Source organism: Lepisma saccharinum, chromosome 23, assembly GCF_977018435.1.
Source record: "Lepisma saccharinum chromosome 23, izLepSacc3.1, whole genome shotgun sequence".
NCBI classification, from domain to species: Eukaryota; Metazoa; Arthropoda; class Insecta; order Zygentoma; family Lepismatidae; genus Lepisma; species Lepisma saccharinum.
The window spans coordinates 63508181-63528651 of record NC_139251.1 but is presented as its reverse complement, the minus strand read 5'-3'; the positions used below and the strand labels follow the sequence as shown (position 1 = coordinate 63528651).

At 38.4% G+C, this 20471-nt stretch overlaps 1 protein-coding gene across 3 annotated transcripts in view; it reads right to left on the bottom strand.

Annotated features, from left to right (window-relative positions):
- Nucleotides 1–20471, bottom strand: part of exp (expansion) — a 556924-nt gene that overhangs the window by 502135 nt on the left and 34318 nt on the right. For 2 of the 3 annotated variants that reach the window (XM_083144338.1, XM_083144337.1), the window contains exon 2: nucleotides 8532–8582. The exons of the other annotated variant lie outside the window; for it this stretch is intronic. In XM_083144338.1, the coding sequence (XP_083000464.1) occupies nucleotides 8532–8582 (51 nt within the window). The remainder of the gene's footprint in view (nucleotides 1–8531; nucleotides 8583–20471) is intronic. 3 annotated transcript variants of the gene reach the window in all.

Below are 20471 nucleotides of genomic sequence, written 5' to 3'. Positions count from 1 at the left end.
ATCTGTAAGTCATCCAAAATCATGCAAGCATGCGTTATCTAACTAAAAAAATAGCTTTTTGTCCTACATGAATTAATATGTTAAGTATACAGTTATGCAAATTGTATATAGATACAAGTGTCTGTAAAGTAATTCAATTCGGTCCAGGAACATTTTTTCCGGATCAGTTTAAATAGGGTCCAAGTTTAGTGTTGAAATGAAACAATTCGCAACTTGTACCGAATTTAAATTGTGCGAGAAGAAAGGTTCCGGTCCGCAGCGGAAAGCAATAGAATTTATGGGTTTCTGGTTCAAGTTTGGTGGATTCATGTAAGTTGGAGCACAGTAAAGAAAATTTTAACAAATTTAATAAAATATCAGAAGAAACTGGGACCAAACATCTGCTCAGCAAAATTGCACGTCAATGGGACGTTCGTATACGCAGCAAGCATATCGTGCATGTATCAATGTGTAGAAGGGGGGAGGGCTTATTTGGATCAGCCCGAGGGGGAATTAAACGCAATTAAGGCCACTTTCTCCTCTTGGGAAAGAATGCGTGCTACTCTGATTCACTATTAGTGGACGCGCTTTTTTTTTTATTAGCCACGGACCAGGTAAACCAGTGGTGCATTCAGGATTTTCGTTACAGAAAGGAATTCACTGTACCTGCGTCTACGCGTAAACAACGATATTCTACATTCTACACGTAGACTATTTTATACACGTAGATTACGTAATCTATGTAAACAACATGGAGAAAGGTGATAACTTAGCAAAGGGCGCCGTGGAAGTAAAACAAAATTATACTGCGTATCAGTTGCTGATGTGTGAGGAGAACTTTTCTTACTCTTTCTTCCAAGTTCGAACAATTTCTCACCTAGGAAGAAACCTAATAGGAAATATTCTAGTGTTTTATGGGTAAAAGACCACTCTTGACTCACGACTGCCATCTGTTGTTGTTTTTTGCATACTAATTTATTTTCCATAGTTCATAATAGAAGAGAAGAGAAATTTTGTTGTAAATTGGATTCTTTTCATTTCGTTAGGAACCAATATAGTTGAAAATGTCACTTTCCTTTCATGAAACCCTTGAAAATTAATTTTAATGCACTTTAGATTGTCTACGTAGTCTATGTAAACAACAACCCAATGTAATCTACGCGTAGATTACGTGTAGACAACGCATGTAGACGTAAACTTATAGTCTACGGCACATCACTTGCCTGCACTCTAACAGTTACCGTAAAATTAGCAGGTTAATAGTCTGTCCGCATGTGTCGCCTCAGTCGAATCTAGTCGTTCTCACATTGAGAAACAATAGTGCAGCATCTGCGCATGTATTAATCTGTGCCATGCACAAAATTAGAACATTCTGGAATGAATCTGCAATTGCTTTAGATATCAAAATTAGTTGTTGTGTAACCTCTCTTGACATTTGAAAAAATATTTTTGAAAGGTGTGTAATTTCAAACTTTAATTATTTAATGTAGATATTGCAGGGACGGCGCCAGGGGTGGGCACGGGTGGGCAAGCGCCCACCCAAAAATTCCTGTGCCCACCCGATTGCCCACCCAATCAAATTCAATAAGTACCTATACTTGGAGATATATGAATAATTCGATAAATAAGTGTATTCTGGTGTTCATAACATGTATATTTTACTTTTGAATATTATCTATGCTAGAAATATTCACATATTATCAACCCATAAAAAGCCAATTTTGTCATTAGAAAGTGAAAGTAAATACTAGAGCTATTGAAACAAAAACTGTGATCAAATGAATACTTCCATGATTAAAAGCAGTTAGTAGGCTTAGGAGGCTCAAAATTATGCAGGGTATGATCAAGATTATATCAGAATTTAGGTCGAACTTGTTGACTGCAGCTCCGGGCCTCCACATACGTATATAAATCCCGGCCTGGGTATGGTTAAAGTAATCTCTAAATAAACAAATAAAATCATCATCTTAGCGTTACTTCCACCGGCAACACAATACATTATTTTGACTTTTAAATTATTATTAATTTAATCAAGAAGACTTAGATGGGCAGGCCATGTGACACGAATGGCAGAGGAAAAAATAGTTTACAGGATTCTTGTTGGGAAACCTGATGGTAAGAGACCAGTAGGAAGGCCAAGACGAGGATGGAGGGATAACGTTGAGATGGACCTAAAAGAAATCGGCAAGGATCGAAAAGATTGGATTGATCTTGCCCCGAATAGGGACAGATGGAAGGCTTCTGTTGCTGAAGCCATAAACCTAGAGAGTATAATATAGTTTTAATTAGCTCTGCATTAAAATTCCAGAAGTGTCCTTTTTTTTATTTCATTACAATTTTTATATACTTCTTATCTTCAAACATCAATATGGTATGCGAAATATCAACTTTATATTCATTTTACTAATAAGAAGGAATCACAATAATCACTACAATACCGCAGTGAATAAATTTTAATAAACCAGTTATGTATGGAAAAAGCTACAGAATTATTCAATTGCTGGCACGGTGATCAACTTCGATGAATTCCCTGTGTCCTAAATCATTTTGTTACCTCAAAAAATATGTTCATGTAACCAACCATACGTGTATTGCTTCTCCCGCATTAGTAACATGACAGTTCAGAAAATGAATAACAACTTAGCTAATAATCTCTTCAATTCTGAACAGATTTTTCGATCTTACTTGTTTGTGAGTGATATTCTGTCAAAATAGCCTTTCATTAGCCTAGGAATACTTCATGGACAATGAACAAAGAATTTGATTTCCATGTGGGTTTTAAATCATTTCTAATAAGACGTTCATTTTAATCCAAACATTCAGTGGCGGCGATTAGAAGAACCGGGAAGTGGGGGATGCGGTTCCCTCGCCAAATTTTGCCACTTTTTGCCCCTGCACTATGGCCTTTTTATGCTAAGCCTTTTCTACCAAGAAAATGTATATTGTCCTTGCCCCTCAAATGTTGGCACCCAATCGCCGCTACTACAAACATTCAGATAGATTTCTCAGTTGTACAAACCTTGTAAGCTAAGAAAAGTGACCCCCAAGGAGTAAGAAAATTCTTTCAGTCAAAAACTCATACGATGAAAATACTATGCTCAGGAACATGCATTTAAATTACGAGAAACTGCACGATTGTCTACCATCGCACTTTCTATCATTGTTGCCGAATACATAAAATCAAGTATGTGCCTTGTATTGTTGTGTTTGCAACACAAGCTTAAATCTAATTCAAATTTATTTCACTGTATTAACATGCATACATTAGAATGTATGGCTGGGGTATGGCTGCGCATGTGTAAACACTTCCTTGTGTCCATCAGAGACAAAACGAAAGGAAATGGAACAAGATGCGAGAATAGATTAGAAAAGAATAAAGAGGAACACAAGGAAAGGAAAAAGAAGTAAGAGGAAAATCGGGAGTGTAAGAGAGAGGGAGATACATACGTACACATACATGGCCTTACATTTATACTGCCCACCCTAATCTATCAATAAGGAGCTTCTGCCCACCCCGTTGAAAATTTCTGGCGCCGTCCCTGAGATATTGTAATGGCCTAAATTGCATGATGTAATTATGCAAAACCATGGATACATATAAATGTCGACCAAGTTACCTTGGAAATTTGTTCACAACTTTTCAGTGTAAAAAGGGACCAAATTCTGTATTTTTCGGTCTTCTTTTTCCGGTAACCGTTAGGCTGGTATCACAGGATACCTATGCCTTGGAGCGCGGTTCTTGCGATACCAAAAAACAGTTGATTAATCTTCGAAGGGTTGCCCTTTTACAGATTTCTACGCAGATCTGCATCTGTCAACTCGATCCAGGATTGCCAGTGATTAAGTATTGTTGTAATTGTATAAAAGAACAATAAATAAGACTTTATTCGAAGAAATTTCCATAACCTTTCATTTCAAACTAAAGAAAGATATAAATCCAACACCACTATATGAGGATTACACATTGCTGCTACGCCATCAAAATTTTGGAGGGTGATTTTTTCCTACTATATAGGGTGGGCGGAAAGTAACTCCCTATTTTTAATTTTGTATTTCTATTGAAGTTATGTACGTATTGCAATGAAAGTTATCTTGATTTATAGACTAAAGTGTGCCATTTGTTGCAATTTTTTCCAGATCCTCTGAAGCCTTTGAAGTTCCTTTGAAGTGACCTTGAAGATAGAGATGGAAATACGATTGAGCATTGAAGAGAGCCAAATTGCATCAAGATTTGAGGTGTGGCAATCTGTAATTCAGGTGCAACGGTGGTGGAGGAGTCAACATGGGAGGCAAGCTGTTCTGGATGCGAAAACAATTAAAAAATTGCCATAGACAATTAATGACTACCGGAAGTGTCGTGGACATTAAGAGATCAAGTAGGCTCTCGACTTCAGTATGGGAGGAAAAGGTGGTCACAGTGAGGGAGATGTTCGAGAGGTGTTCTGAATGGGACGAGGCACATGAACTGTTATTTGGACGCTGGAGGACGCTGGATAGGTCGCCGAGGTCCCACAGAATGGCCAGCTCGAAGTCCAGACCTCACTCCATGTGATTTTTTTATGGGAGTGAGCTAAGGAAGAAGTGTATCGCAGCAAACCTCGAAACTCTTGGTGAACCTGAAAATAAGATCCGTGAGGTCATGAGTGGTGTTCCTGCTGAGTTCTTGTGGAAGGTCGTAGCAAACGTACCTGTTCGTTTAAGACAGTGTTTAGAAAATACTGGAGCACACATTGAATTGTAACTTGAAGGAAGATAATGGTATACAATAAACTACATGTGTACAAAAAAGTAAGTTTCTACCTTCAATATCTAAGGAGGAAAAAATTAAAATAGGGAGTTGCTTTCCGCCCACCCGTATAAATGCGTGATAAGTTAATATTGCTACAAATAATATGTTGTTCATAATTATATTATGATTATTATTAATGTATAATAATAATTATAGCAACCCGTGTCGCAACAGCCCGTGAGGGCCAGGGCCTACATACTAAGGTGAGATCATCAAAATCAGTTACGGGTTGACGTGTGGCCAGCACGACGAACCCCCCAGTCGTTTTTACAAGTTTCCATGACCGGGTTACGCTACTAATTCGTAGCTTCCTAATTCCCTCACGATGGCGGGTGGCCACCGGTCCCATACACAGGTCGAAATCTCAGGAGAAAAGTTGTTTCGAATCCCCCAGGAGACTCGAACCTGCTCGCCCAAAGCCTTAGAACGCACAACCACGGTGTGGAACATTTTTAATGTATGGAAGACAATTTATTGATTGATTGATTTGGTGTTTTAAGTCCACTTTATGCACAGTAAGGCTAATCGGGATTGGACCTACAGTTTAAAGTGGGATCCGAACCACTATGTGCCTCCACCAGGTATCGAACCCGGGACCACTTCATTACAAGGCAAGACATAATTTATAACTAACATGCTCTTATCCAAACACACAATTCTCCTCCCTCCCTAAAAAAAAAGGCCGGCCCCGTGGCGGAGTGGTTAGCACATCGCGCTACGACACCAGGGTTTCCGGGTTAGAATCCTGGCCTGGGCATGGATGTTTGTGAGTGTCCATCACTCATACGTATCTTCTCAAATTAGCCAAAAGTGGCACAAAAGCGAAGTAAAATAAAGCAAATAAAATAAAAAAAACAGTCCCCGGAACATAGTAAGGATGACGCTACGAACCTTTGTGATTAGCCTAGAGAGGAAAATGAGGAGAAATACAACGCAAATATACTTAGAGATGCCAACACTGATTATGCATTCTTTCTACAACAGTTACATCACGAACACGCAAGCTCCATTGCAAACCTCAGCATCAGACGTCAAATCCCGTTGGAATTCGTGTGCATTGACTCACGCAGGTTTAGTTTGTAGCAATATTGCAAGGTCTGGGTGTGACGAGAGAATTTCCACTTCCCCAGCATGCAACGCACGTAAACTGATTCTGTACCAAGGTAGTCAGTCAGTCAGTCCATTCGGAGAGAAAATGTCACCAGTGTTCCAGGTTGCAAGACAGACGCGGAGAAATGTGGCAACATGACGCAACGATAGGCGCCGACTCCATGGGGCTTGGGGGGGGGGGCTCGAGCCCCCCAATGTTAACGATGTGGGGAGCAGAGCCCCCAAAATAATTTAGCTTAAGAGGATATAATGTGCTTCTCTTGTAAAGTTTACTCTGAATTGTGCCACATGAACTTAACTTTAAATACACATTTGAAATGTTCTAGACCATCAATTTGGGGGCTGAGACCGCTAAACCATCAACTTTGAGGGGGCTATGACCAGAGACAGCAAAACACATGACTTATTAATTACTACATACTAAGTATATAATTATGAGTATTGTTAACATTTTTACTAAAAAGGGTTTCAAAAGAAGATGTGCATGAACTAGGGGAGTGGATGGGACGTTCGGGCTACAAATGGCTCTCACATGACATTCAGAACGAGATCATTGATATATTAGGGAGATACGTTTTGCGCTCCGTGGTAGCAGATATTAAAAGTCTGGAATATTTTGCTATTATGGTTGACGAAACTTGTAACATATCCATCCGTGGACAATTGACATTCTGCATTCCAACTGTGAATAAAAATGTTGATATTTTAGAGGAGTTCATGGGTTTTTATGAGATTCCGAACACTGAGGCCAAAACTTAAAAAAGGGAGAGAGTGAGTCATGCATTAATTTATTTCAGTGATCAGAGCACCCCCTCCCCCCCAATTATTTTGGCAAGTCGGCGCTCCTGGACGCAACTGACGCGTTTCTGGCGCCTCTGTGGGCGACAACCTGGCAGGCCTCTGGCACGGAAATTCCGGTTTCCGTTCCACGTTTTTCCCTATAGCGATCGTTACACCATTTGATCCCAATAGAAGCATACAACAGAAGTTCTTTGTGATTTCATTTCGGGGGTAGGTTTTTTTTGGGTATGCGAATTTGTATATGTTACCCGCCATGGCGTATGGAGGGGGTGATGGGGCTTCAGCCCCTCCCGAAATTATGAAAAAATCATAATTTTCAAATGAAAGTACTAAAAAACACTGGGGGGAAGATGGTATATGCAAACGCCCCTAAAAATGACACGCGATTACAATTTTTATCTTTGAACAAAATTTAAAACGAAGGCCAAAAATGGAAATTATGAAATATTTCATCCTCAATGCCCCCACCCATAGAACGCAGCCATGTAATTAATATTCATCTTTACAATTCCAGTAAACGAAACCACTGCCCCTGAACTATTACCTTAAGAGTTCAAAACAGGTGCGAAATCCTGGCGGGACGGGGGAAATTTCCTTCCACCAACAATCTAGGCCTCAAAAATCCCCCCACCAAAAATTTCCGCGGTGGGGGAGTTTTTGTTACAACAAACAAAAGATAAGCAATTCCTTTTAATTTCAAATATACTGTACTAAGAATAATATCGAAAACGCACACAAATTAGTATAGTTGTGAGGGTCCAATCCTTTTTTATCTCAAGAAATCATGAACAAATCTAAAATAAAAGTAAAACAAGAATGCAAAACATTAATTACTATGAAATCTAAGTGATTTATGTTAATATAAAACAAACAAGAACTTAATAAAAACTTACACATAATAAAACCAACTATTTCATAATTTATTAACATCTTTAACCAGTTAGTAAGGGACGTAGTTTGCTACTTGATAATATCTGATATACATAAAAGTGACAATTTAATTTTGTAGTTATTAATAATAATATATTTTAATTTAGTATTTTTTGTACTTTTAATAACATTATAAATATGTATATCGTATAGGAGGGGAAGGGGAGGGGGTTTGTAGATTAATATATTTCTTCCCCCCACCACCAGTCTAAAGTGATTTCGCACCCTGGTTCCAAGTACCTTAGAACAGTGTTTCTAACCTAGAACAGGGCCTCCCCGATGGCGCAGTGGTAGCGTCGTCGCCTTGTAATCAAAAGGTCCCGGGTTCGATACCTGGTGGAGGCACATAGTGGTTCGGATGCGGATCCCACTTTACTGTGCATAAAGCGGACTTAAAATATCAACCAACCAAGTAACCTAGAACATTAAATCTTACGATAATATACGCAATTTAGAAACATTTAGCATATTTACACTAAGAAAACCCCTACCCATAAAGAGCTTTTAACTAGCAACACTTAGAAAACTTGACCTAATATATACTGCCCGTTCAGCATGCGGCGAGAAATGGGATTTATCTTCTTCCACGTGACGAAATCAACTACTTGCCACGGCGGCAGGTTTTTTGTAGTTTATCTAACAATGGACAGAGCAAAAGCGGTAGTCTGGGTGGCTTTTATAAAACATCTGCTCCCGACGACAATATAAAGAAATTAACAATGGGCTATCTAAAAATAGAATTTCCGATGCGAACTAGGATGCAAAATATTTTCCTGAATGATTTTTCAGTGGTTTTGTTCTGTAGTTAAGACATTATATACTGAATGCTTTCATTCATTGGGGGATAAAAACATCACTGGCAGGAATTTAAAAAAATATCTTCTGCTGGGGATAAAAATGTTTGTGGGGTGGAAACACTTACCTCGGTCTCATCTTGATCTCGAAAGGCGTCGCAGTATAATCTCGCTTTCGTCTGGAAATATATAATGTAAGCAACATTTCAATTCGAATTTTTGTTTTAACTACACTTTATGAACAGATAGGCTAATAGGGACTGGACCTACAGTTTAAAGGTCTTACATAAAACTACTTCTTACAAATATTGAAAGATACTACAGATACCCACAAACCCTAGTTATAAATGGGGTGAAATGAGTGACTCTACCATAAGCACCCTTCCACGTAGTACACCCTGCGCCACATTTTGCAGACTAACGATGCTCTGGCGTCCGGTCTCGCAGCCAATAGCGGCTCGTGTTGTGTCTTCCCTTCATTTATGTTCATCCTCATCTCCGCGATTAGCCAATAGTGGCAGAAAAGCGAAGAGATGCAAACTAAATCAATGATTCGAGTTGTAAACGCCTACCTCGTTCTTGATAAATTTGTAAGAAAGAAATTGGGAGAAAGGAGCAAATGGGAAGGGAGAGAGAGGAAAGGAAAAACGAGATGACGTGTAGAGAGAGGGAACAAATGAGAAGATTGAAAGAGAAAGAGAAGAGAATGGAAAAAGAAGCGAAAAGCTGAGAGCAGTGATGTGCCGTAGAGTATAAGTTTACGTCTACATGCGTTGTCTACACGTAATCTACGCGTAGATTACATTGGGTTGTAGTTTACATAGACTACGTAGACAATCTAAAGTGCATTAAAAGTAATTTTCAAGGGTTTCATGAAAGGAACACATTTTCAACTGTATTGGTTCCTAACGAAATGAAAAGAATCCTATTTACAACAAAATTTCTCTTCTCTTCTATTATGAACTATGGAAGATAAATTAGTATGCAAAAAACAACAACAGATGGCAGTCGTGAGGCAAGAGTGGTCTTTTCCCTATAAAACACTAGAATATTTTTATATTAGGTTTCTTCCTAGGTGAAAAATTGTTCGAATTTGAAAGAAAGAGCATGAAAAGTTCTCCTCACACATCAGCAACTGATACATAGTATAATTTTGTTTTAATTCCACGGCGCCCTTTGCTAAGTTATCACCTTTCGCCATGTTGTTTACATAGATTACGTAATCTACGTGTATAAGATAGTCTATGTGGAGAATGTAGACTATCGTTGTTTACGCGTAGACGCACATCACTGGTTGAGAGATAAAGAGAGAGAAAAGAGCAGAGAAATGAGAAAAAGAGAAAGAAAGTACAGAAAGGGAGAGAGAAAAACAAAGAAGAGAAGGGGAGACAATGAAAAAAGAGGAAAAGATAATTAAATGGCACGTAATTCATCTGCTAAAGGATGTTACAAATCTTAAGAACAGATGAAGACGAGAAAAATGCAAGTTTATGATTAGTGGGACTGAATGTACAGGTAATTTAGAACCTTTTTCTTTAGAAAGCATTTAGCGATATTATATAATGCTAACGGAACCTAACCTAACTACGAGAGCATTTAGGTTTATTATTAAAAGAATGGTAAGGGACCTAATCTTAAAACATTTATGTGGAAGTAATAGCTACAACTTCACAGTATGTGTTACAGACGTAATTGCATACATAGCATGATGAAATCACGATAAAACAAAGACCGAGTTTGCTGCCACGCGCATCTCTTTTAAGGTTCTAGCAGAAAAAGAACGTGACAGCTGACACTACCTACATAGAGATGGAAAAGTGAAAAGGAAGTTAGGACAGGAAAATACAAAAAAGAAAAGGAGCAGTCAATAAACCTGTACACGGTATGCCACTAATTCTAAGACAAAAGCCTGCAAACTCGGGCACTTCATCTTTCCTGCGCCATCCTTTCGCCCGACAGACAATATGAACAACCGCTCCATCCATCAACCCTTTCCCTTGCACCGAGCGGAAAGTGCAAAGATAGAACGGTTTTCGCACGGAGAAAGCAGACAATTTCACGCAAAAATCCATGTTTGCCAACTTGTAGCATCGATTCGTCATATAAAAGTGTATTCAAGCTTTTCTTTTCATCCCAAGACAAAAAGAACAACCTTTCTTTTCTTTTTTTGGTCCAGTTCTCCTTTCTTGGTTCACTACGTCCATTGTGTTCCCTCTGTTTCAATTGTTGTAGCCTTGGGTCAACAGCTGCGTTCTCATATCGAATCCGTTCCATTATCCAACCGTTCCCTTGCTTCAACAAACATTTCCATGGTTATTAGGAGCTATTGAGAAAGGGAAGATAAAGAGTAGGCTTGGAAAAACTTCATAACCATGTGAATTTAAAATCCCTTTTTAAAATCCTTCTCCTTCCGTCGCTCCCCTTTGGTTCAAAATCCCTCTACTTTTGTCGAAAATCCCTTTAAAAAGCCCTTTTCCTCAGTCTTCCTCCTTTCGTCGAATATCTCTCTGCATTTAAAATCCTTCTCCTTTCGTCAAAAATCCCTATTTCTCCGTCCCTCACTTTCCGTAGAAAAACCTTCTCCATTTAAAATCCCTCATCCTCCGTCCCTCTCATTTCGTAGAAAATTTCTCTACTAAAAGTCCCTCTCCTTTCGTCGAAAATCCCTCTCCATTTCAAATCCCTGATATTCAACAAATCAACATTTAAGACAAAACTAAACGATCTAAAAGGCTGTCATTTCCTCTGCCATTTCAACTACTGTACAAAAACTGACCATTCTCAAAGTACTAACACCGGGATTCGAACCCGGGACGCGTAGCGTTGTAGTGCTAATCACTCCGCCACGGACGACGGCGAAGGGGGAAAGTCAGATAAAAAACAGAGAGAGAAAGTACAAAGAAAGTTCGATTTTTCTGTTTGGAAATAACCCGAAAAGATAACCGTTTAGTTCTTACGCCTCTCTTTAGATGGCAGCACCTTTTATACAAATACTTTTCTTAAGAATTTTGTCATCTCTCAAACCTATTATGTATTCCATCCAGTTCTTGAATTAAACCTTTTTTTTTAGTTGTATAATATGCACTGTGTAGTATTATGTTCAAATTTAAATACATTATAATGTAATATACATTCTCATAATGTTTCAGAATTATAAGGTCCTTATGAACCAATGCAGAATGAAATGTTTATTTCACAAAAATCAACAAACCTGTTTTTGTCGGGACACAAAAGCTCGCCCCAACCCAAAGTCTATAACTAGAGATAGGATTTTCATGACAGAATATTTTTTTTTGTTTGTTTGGGAAGGGTGATGTGTTCCTTAAAGATAGAAATTCATATTAATTAATTAATTAAATTATGGTGCTTTCTAAGGGCATATTTTGGCATATTTGAGCATTTCTGCGTGATAGAGCATATTTTGATAGATTTTCGGTCATATTCAGCATATTTTTGCTATTTCAAGAAATATAGTCATGGATTCGTGCTTACACAATAATGTTACGTCCGAAGCTGCAAAAACATGTAAATAAGACACCTGTTTTGCAACCTGAGCTTCATTCCAAAATCTCGACAACCGAAATCCTTTCGAGCTTTCTGTTGCGCTTCTTTTCACACATGCCCAGTTTCTACTGTAATTCTTTTGTGCTTTCGTTACGCACCAGAATGCGTGTGTAAGCGTCTCGGACGAACAGGCAGAGGTAAAAAAAAAAAAAGCAAAACGCGCGATCGCAAATTGGACGAACAAAGCAAAGGCGTTTCTTCAGTGGAAAGCGCCGTTCGCAATGTCGATTTAGAAGCAGTGAAAATCTCCCCCCGTGTAAATTACGAGTAATCTGCCACGCGTCGCTGATTACACGTGCCACTTCGCTCGTTCATTCAATGAAGTCTTCATGTCTCACGTAAAAAAGAATTAGAGAAAACCAGGTCATAAAAACAAAGCGATTGTGTTGCAGCTTTCGTGGATTCCCATAACAGTGACCTTTATGCAAGAGGAAGCCCATAGTCAGTTTGTTTCTCGGGTAGGCTAATCGGGACTGGGCCTACAGTCTAAAACGGGATACACTGTCTGCACTAGTGTTGGGCGATGTTCGTCATATTGAAGAAATATCGTACTGGCGATCTCTTATATATATCTTGGTAATTCTTAAAGTATTTAAAAATAAGGCAATTATTTTTCTTATTTAAAACATTAAATATGTAACATGGTCAATATTTTTATTGGGAGTGGAAAGTAGTGCGGGGGCGCCAAAAATCCACCCTGAGGCACCCCTGAGCGGGTTGTGATAAGCAATGAAGTATTTAGGGGAGGGTCCAGGGGCTCCGCCCCCCCGAAAGACTTACCAGGTACTAAAATGAAATAATGAAAATTGTTTAGCATTTATTGTAAGATCGATCGGTTATAATTTCCTCTGTACTTATTGGAAGGCAAGAATTATGGGATCATACTGCTTTGAACAGTTATGCTTGATAACTACTATTTATGATAATATGCACAAAAAGTTAATCAAGAACTTAACTTTTCGCAAATTGAATGGAACATCTTTTTTTATTATTATTAAATACATATTCAATTCTTCATCTACAGGTAAGCTAGATGATGAATACGTTCTGTTATATCTATATCCTTTAATAATAATTAATGTATATATTTTTATTAGTGTCAATTGAATTTAATATTATCATTATTATTATTATTCCCGAGACACTTGATACGTGCCTGGTGATAGCCGTTCTATAGTTAAGTACCATTAGCGTCATCTTGTGACCATTTCGTGAGTTACAAGTTCTTTGTTTGTGGCAGGCGAGACGATATCACGGAAGCACGTGATATAGAACGAAACAGGCAATTTCCTAGCGGCGAAATAACCGCCTCGCTGTTTCGTCTTTTCGCCACGCCCTGGGGCCTCGATACACAGGCGGAAGAGGAATTTGGGAGCGAAATAATGTGGGGCCACTTCATCCCCCCCCTGTTATTTACGGAGAGACGTGTCCCCGGGTGCTACTACGCATTTTACGAGCGTTCCTGTGCGATTTGCTTTCAAAGTCAAGAACAATTAAGCCGTGTCTGTTGCTCAGCCACCGACGCGGACTGCTTTACGTAACACTTTCTTCCAGCGCTCTGGAATCTAGGTTTCTACCTCTTTCCTGGTTTTCTTCACTCGGGTGATTTACGATTCTCTGTCCTCCAGCGTAAGGCCAGCTTTAGAGGAAAGCATTTTCCTTATCATTTATGCCGTGACCAAAATGCTACCGCGTATAGTTTAAAATCTTATGGCATTTCTCAAGGATAGAACCCGTCCTATTTCCGTAGCATAACCAATCAGAAGCGACCTCTAGGTCACGAGTGAACATGTAATGGCGGCCGAGTGAGATGTTAACAACGTATCACTTCACGTTTTTAAGAGCTGATAACTAATCAACCGAGAGGAATAACGTTTCCTGTAAAATGGTTTTAGGAACAAAAGCAATGGCACTGCTTAAATACATACTTTATAGTGCATAAAATACACGTAGGGAAGAATATTTTAGTTGTTTCAATTGTGAACACCGTGCACTCACCACAGATGGTGTAACTCGACGTGCCTTTCGAGTGTGTATATTATACATTGCAATCGCAAAAGATAACAGAAATGTTCCATGGAATGCTTCCGTGAAAAGTGCTGTCTGCTATGATTCTTGGAAGCATTTATGCTAGCAAAAATGCTAAGGAAAATGCTTCTGTCTAAAGCGGATCTAATAATTAGGTCTTTTTCTTTTAACTAAGGGGACAATGCCGTTCGTTGCTGTATTCAGATGTTGATGTTTCTTTAATCCACTAATGCGCATCTGTGTGTCTAAAATAAATACGGGGGTTGGTGAATAAGTCATGGCAACTTTTTTCACGAGAATGCGAGACCTTCACGAAAATCGAAATGAAAGGGGACAGTGTATGGTAGTGTGGAATGTAAGAACAGTGCAGATTTAGTGTACCAGGTATAGGACAGGCAAGCGAGCAAAACATTATTAAAGATGGCATCGTGTCATATGTGTTTATAAGTGAGAAAGCATACAAGCTTAACAAGAACAAAAGAGGCCATACTGCAGTAGGACACTACTATTCCCCTCAGTTTCCATCAGCTCCCTGTGGCATTCTCTGCCATTTCTCCCAAGAACGGCTTTTTTGATACATGAACGCTGTTCACCCCGTGGAACAGCAGTTGACTCAACTGCCACGATAACCGCTCAACACACTTCCATGTAAATGGCGTCTCTACATACTACGGTTGCCACGTTCTCTGGGATATTACGATCATTATGCTACCACCGTTTAACTTTAAAAAATAAAATATAGTTGCCATGACTTATGCTCTAGCCCTCGTCAAACTCCGGTAATAATGTTAGACCATACTTGATGTAGCTGGCAGTAACGGCGGTTGGGTGCCAAAACTGGGGTGGAGGGTAAAGGACAAGTAGTGGGGTTTACGGTACGGACAGCGCAACTTTTAAGTGTAGAAAAGGCGAGGCTATTTGATTGAACAATCAGATTTGCTTATACTTAAAACAAAGCCAAGAGAGGCCTATACCCCAATTCTTCAGGTGTGATATGCTCTGATTTTTAAGAAATTCTGAGTTTCTAGTGTAGAAAAGGCGAGGGCTCAACAGATAGATTTACCCATACTTAAGACAATGCCAAGAGGGGCCTATACCCCAATTCTTCCAGTGTGATATGCTCTTAATTTTAAGAATTTTGAATTCTAGTGTAGAAAGGGTGAAAGCCTCTCAGACAGATTTGCTTATACTTAAAATTATGCCAAGTTCCCATATGATCTTATTGCTTATAGTGTGTTTTTCTGTCAAAATCCCAGGAATTGAATTTTAGTGTAGCTCAGATTGATTCTGCCATGTATATTAATATAAAGCTTATAGTTACTGGGTTCTGAGGCCCAGTGGAGTGTGGTGCATAGCCCCATGGTTTTTATTGCCTTGCAATCAGGAGGCCTCTGGGTTTGAGTCCTGATAAAATGTGAAGCCTCTCCTGATGGCAAAATGTTAATATTGTTGCTTTGTAATCAAAAGGCTCGGGTTTGAGTCCTGATAAAATGTAAAGCCTCTCCTGATGGCAAAATGTTAATATTGTTGTCTTGTAAACAAGGGGCTCCGGGTTCGAGTCCTCATATAATATTTAAGATTGAAAACATGTGGCAAAATAATATGTCCACAAGTGGGATTTTGAGAATAGTTGATATACAACTCCCAGATCTGAAAACCTGGTAAAAAGTGTTTTACAATAATATATTGTACAAAAAACTGAATTTTCTTATTTTTTCATGTTTTATAACCACCTCCTCAATACAATAGGAGAAGAGCGGGTAAGCATAGTTAATTGTTTGCGTGCTTTGCCGGCACGCAAGAGACACGCTAGAAGGGAACATTAATGATTTTTCTGTATGATTCACTGAAGGGGTCATTAATCTTTCAGCACGACAGGGGAAAAAGTGTAACAAATTCCTAGTCATGCAAGACAACATGTAAAAGTGTAACAAAGATTATTGAGATAAAGATACATATTTTCACACAGTGGCAATGAACTGTACCCCCCTCATGCTAAAAGCAATTCTGTTCAGATAATATGAGCCTAGGCAAAGACTTAGAAAATATTATGGCAGTTCAAAATCCAATTTTGTCTGCATAAGGGTCTCAGAACCCAGTAAAATATGGGCATATTCTATTTGGAGACGTGTTAATATTGTGGCATTGTAATCAGAGGCTTTGGGTTCGAGTCCTGATATAAGATTGAAATATATGCAACTGCCCACACATAAGATATTCACTGCTAGCTGATAAACAGTTGAGGTTTGTATGTTGTACATCAGCAAAACTATCACCAAAACCTAGTTACTGCTGTTGTTTGGGTATAAAAGCACCAGCTCAGCCATTAACTGCTGAACCCAACTGATATTTTTATTAAGTATAAAGTTTGGAATTGAAGCCCAGAAAATCTTATATAATAAACAACAAGAAAAAATGCCAAAACAAAAATATTGCAATCAGTGTAATAAAAATATATCTAGTTCTCATTGGGCTAGGCATTGCCGTATTTGTAACTCTAGGAAATGCAGAAAGGCCATGAAAATATGTCCAAGATGCCATAAAATATTAAGCAAGGCATATTACAAATGGCATAAGTGTAATTCTTATGTACAGTCATCAACATTGCCCCCACAACCATCCACATCTGGTCTGAAAAGGAAGCATGAAACACCTGTTAATGCTGGACCTGCAAAGCAGCCACGCTATGAACCACCCATACATAGCAGTTTTAATGCCCAACTTAGGGATTACCAGTTTGTATCAGAGCCAAGATGCGGCATTAAGAATTTCTTGAACAGTATAAATTCTGATCTGCAGGCAATTCTTAATGCACAAAATGGCTCTTATAAGCTATCCCTCAAATTGTTTGTACAATATAAGAAACCAAATGGCACAAAATTTACACAGCCCCACATAACAGAAACTGTACCTGTATATTCAAATGCAAATTCAGACACAATAATAAGCAGCTTGATAAATCAACTGAACATCAAACACTCTGAATTTGCAGCAAAAGAGTCCGGATGGAGCCTATGCGGTTCATCACACAAGTTATATGTTAATATTTCTGAATTCACTCCTTTACAAGGATCTACTTATGTACCATTGCCTGCCAATATCAAAAACAAAAGAGCCGTGGTCAATATAAAAAATGCCGACCAGAAATGCTTTTTGTGGTGTATATTAGCTGCTTTGTATCCAGTTTCAAAGGATCCTCAGAGAATAACTTATTACAAACAACATGAACATCTTTTTGACGATGTAATGGAGGGTTTGGAATATCCAATGTCAGTTCAGAATATTGATAAATTTGAAAAAAGAGCCAAGCACATCAATGGCAAACAATTATCTATTAATGTATTTATTTGTTCCACTGGCAATTGTCCGATAGCACCTCTCAGAATCAGTACAATTGATGATGAATCTGCAATTCCGATTGATCTGCTCTTAATTGAAAAGGATGGTACATATCATTACACTCTGATACATAATCTTGAAGCTTTAGTGAGAACACAACTAGACAAAACTCATACAATATTTAAGTTGTGCAGAAGATGTTTGACTGTATTTGATGGTCAAAAAATGGTGAAGGGGGTTCGGGAAGAGAATGCAGAAATTGCAAAAAACAAGTTAATTGAGCATCTGAAATACTGTGGCAACCATAAACCTGTTCATATGGTGATGCCCAATCCAGGTGAAAATTGCAAATTCAAAAAGTATGAAGCCCTGTTGGAACACCCAGCATATATTGTCTGTGATTTCGAATCGAACCTCAAACCTATTGCATTCTGTAGCCCAGATCCAGAAGAATCCTCAATTACACCATACCAGCAACATGAACCTTCCAGCTTTTGTTATGTGGTTGTACAGGATGGTGTAGCTAGTAAAGAATATTCATACAAGGGACCAAATGCCATCAAAGAATTTGCACATAGAATAGAAAATGTGTGCCGTGACATAGCATCTAACATCTTATTAATATCAAAGCCTATGTTGCCTTTAACAGAGGAACAGATTGAAGATTTCAACAATGCAGAAAAATGCCCGGTATGTGATTCTGAATTTTCAGATACAAATATCAAGGTGAAACACCATTCTCATACAGATGGTAAATTCTTAATGGCCCTGTGTAATAGCTGTAATATTAAGATCAAGAGACCAAGATTTGTCCCCATATTTTGCCATGGAGCATCCAATTATGATTTCCATCATCTGATCAGGTACGAGGGGTTTGACAAGCAGAATTTAAATATTTTAGCTGAAAATGATGAAAAATATATATCTATTAGCAAGATAATTAAAGTTGATGGTATTCCTATTCACATAAGATTTCTTGATTCTTACAGATTTTTATCTGCTAGCCTGGCTACACTGGCCTCTCAATTATCTGATGATGACTTGAAAATCACACGTGCCTCGTTTCCAAATCAGGACCTGAAATTAATTAGGCGGAAGGGTGTATATCCATATGACTATGTCACAGATTTTTCTAAATTTGATGAGTGTTCCCTGCCACCGCAAGAAGCATTTTATAGCAAAATCAGAGGATCTGGAATTACTGATGAAGATTATCACCATGCCCAGTTGATGTGGGACAATTTAAATTGCCAGACATTTGGTGATTATCACATGGCTTATTTGAAACTTGATGTCACCCTCTTAGCTGATATATTGCAGGCATTCAGAAAATCTTCCATGCAAAATTATGGACTGGACCCAGTGTATTTTTACAGTGCCCCGGGCCTAGCATGGGCCGCAATGTTTTTAAATACTAAAATGCCATTGGATCTGATCCACGATCAAGAAAAGTATCTGTTTATGGAGGAATGTATAAGAGGTGGGATAGTGCAATGTTCCCAGAGATATGCCAGAGCAAATAACAAATACGTGCCTGATTATGATCCAGCACGGCCATCAAATTATATAGCGTATGTAGATGCAAACAACCTCTATGGTCATGCCATGATGGATAAATTGCCATATGCAGAGCTTGAGTGGGTTGAAGATTTCAATATTGAAGATCTTCAGGACTTTGATGACAGTAATTATGGCCTATTCTTAGATGTTGATCTGACAATTCCTGATGATTTGCACAACAAATTTTCTGATCTGCCCCCAATTCCCGAGGTTCAGTGCTCACCTGGCTCTAAACAGAGGAAGCTCACGATGACCCTGGAGCCGAAACAGGGTTATGTCATATATTATAAAAACCTCCAATTCCTGATGAAACATGGTGTCCAAGTGACCAAAGTTGGCAAAGTCTTAAGGTTCAGGCACTCAAGATGGTTGAAACCATACATTGATACAAACACGGAGCTTCGAACATCTGCAAAGAGCCAATTTGATAAGGGCTTGTTTAAATTGATGGTGAATTCTGTATATGGCAAAACAATTGAAAATGTCAGGAAACATACCGATGTTAAAATAATTACTGACCCCAGCCGGAGCAAAAAATTCGTTGCAAAGCCCAACTTCAATTACAGAAGAATTTATGATGAGTACATGGCACTTTTCAACATGATGAAAACAAAGATCAAGTTTGATAAACCTATTTATGTAGGGGCTGTGATATTGGAATTGGCCAAATTACATATGTTAATATTGTATTATGAGGTGTTGAAACCTTTTTATGGTGATCGTGTAAAATTATTGTACATGGACACGGATAGTTTTATTCTTGATATTCAAACAGAAGATGTTTATCAAGATATGTCTCAGCCTGAATTGTTTCAATACTTTGATACCAGTGAACATACAAGAATTCAACCCCACAACAAAAAGGTGCCTGGCAAGTTAAAAGATGAGACACTTGGTGATGTTATTGTGGAATTTGCTGGGTTAAGAGCCAAGATGTACAGTTTTGAAACATGTAGTGGTGCTGTTGCCAAAAAGGCCAAGGGCGTTGGCAGAGTTACTGTGGAAAAAGAGCTTGTATTTGAAGATTACAAAAATTGCATCAAATCACAGAGTTCAATCAGAACATCAGAAAATAGAATTCAGAGTGAGAATCACTTGTTGACTTCAAATATTGTAACAAAAGTGGCTCTGGACCCACATGATGATAAGAGATGCATTTTGTCATGTGGCACACATACTTTACCTTGGGGGCATTGTGATTTGAAAAGTGGGAAACAATGCCCAATTCCAGAGCATGATTTGAAATAAATAAACATGCCTATGAACTTATTTGGGTTCAAAAAACAGGCTATTATGGACCTGCCGACACCACAACCCTCTTCTGATTTACAATCTGTAATGTCTAAACTGAGTGGCTTGTTAATTATTCATCTGAACAGCATACTTACAGATAATGATGATGAAACAGGCAAAACATTGTACATATTTAACAATAATTTAAATCATTACCAATTACCTGTAGGTGGGCAATTGCAATTTATTACAACCCCTGAGGGTGATGTTAAAATTTCAGTAGGGAGAAATATTTATAGAATCAAGCACTCAAACATGATTTCTGGCACTGTTTATACTGTTTC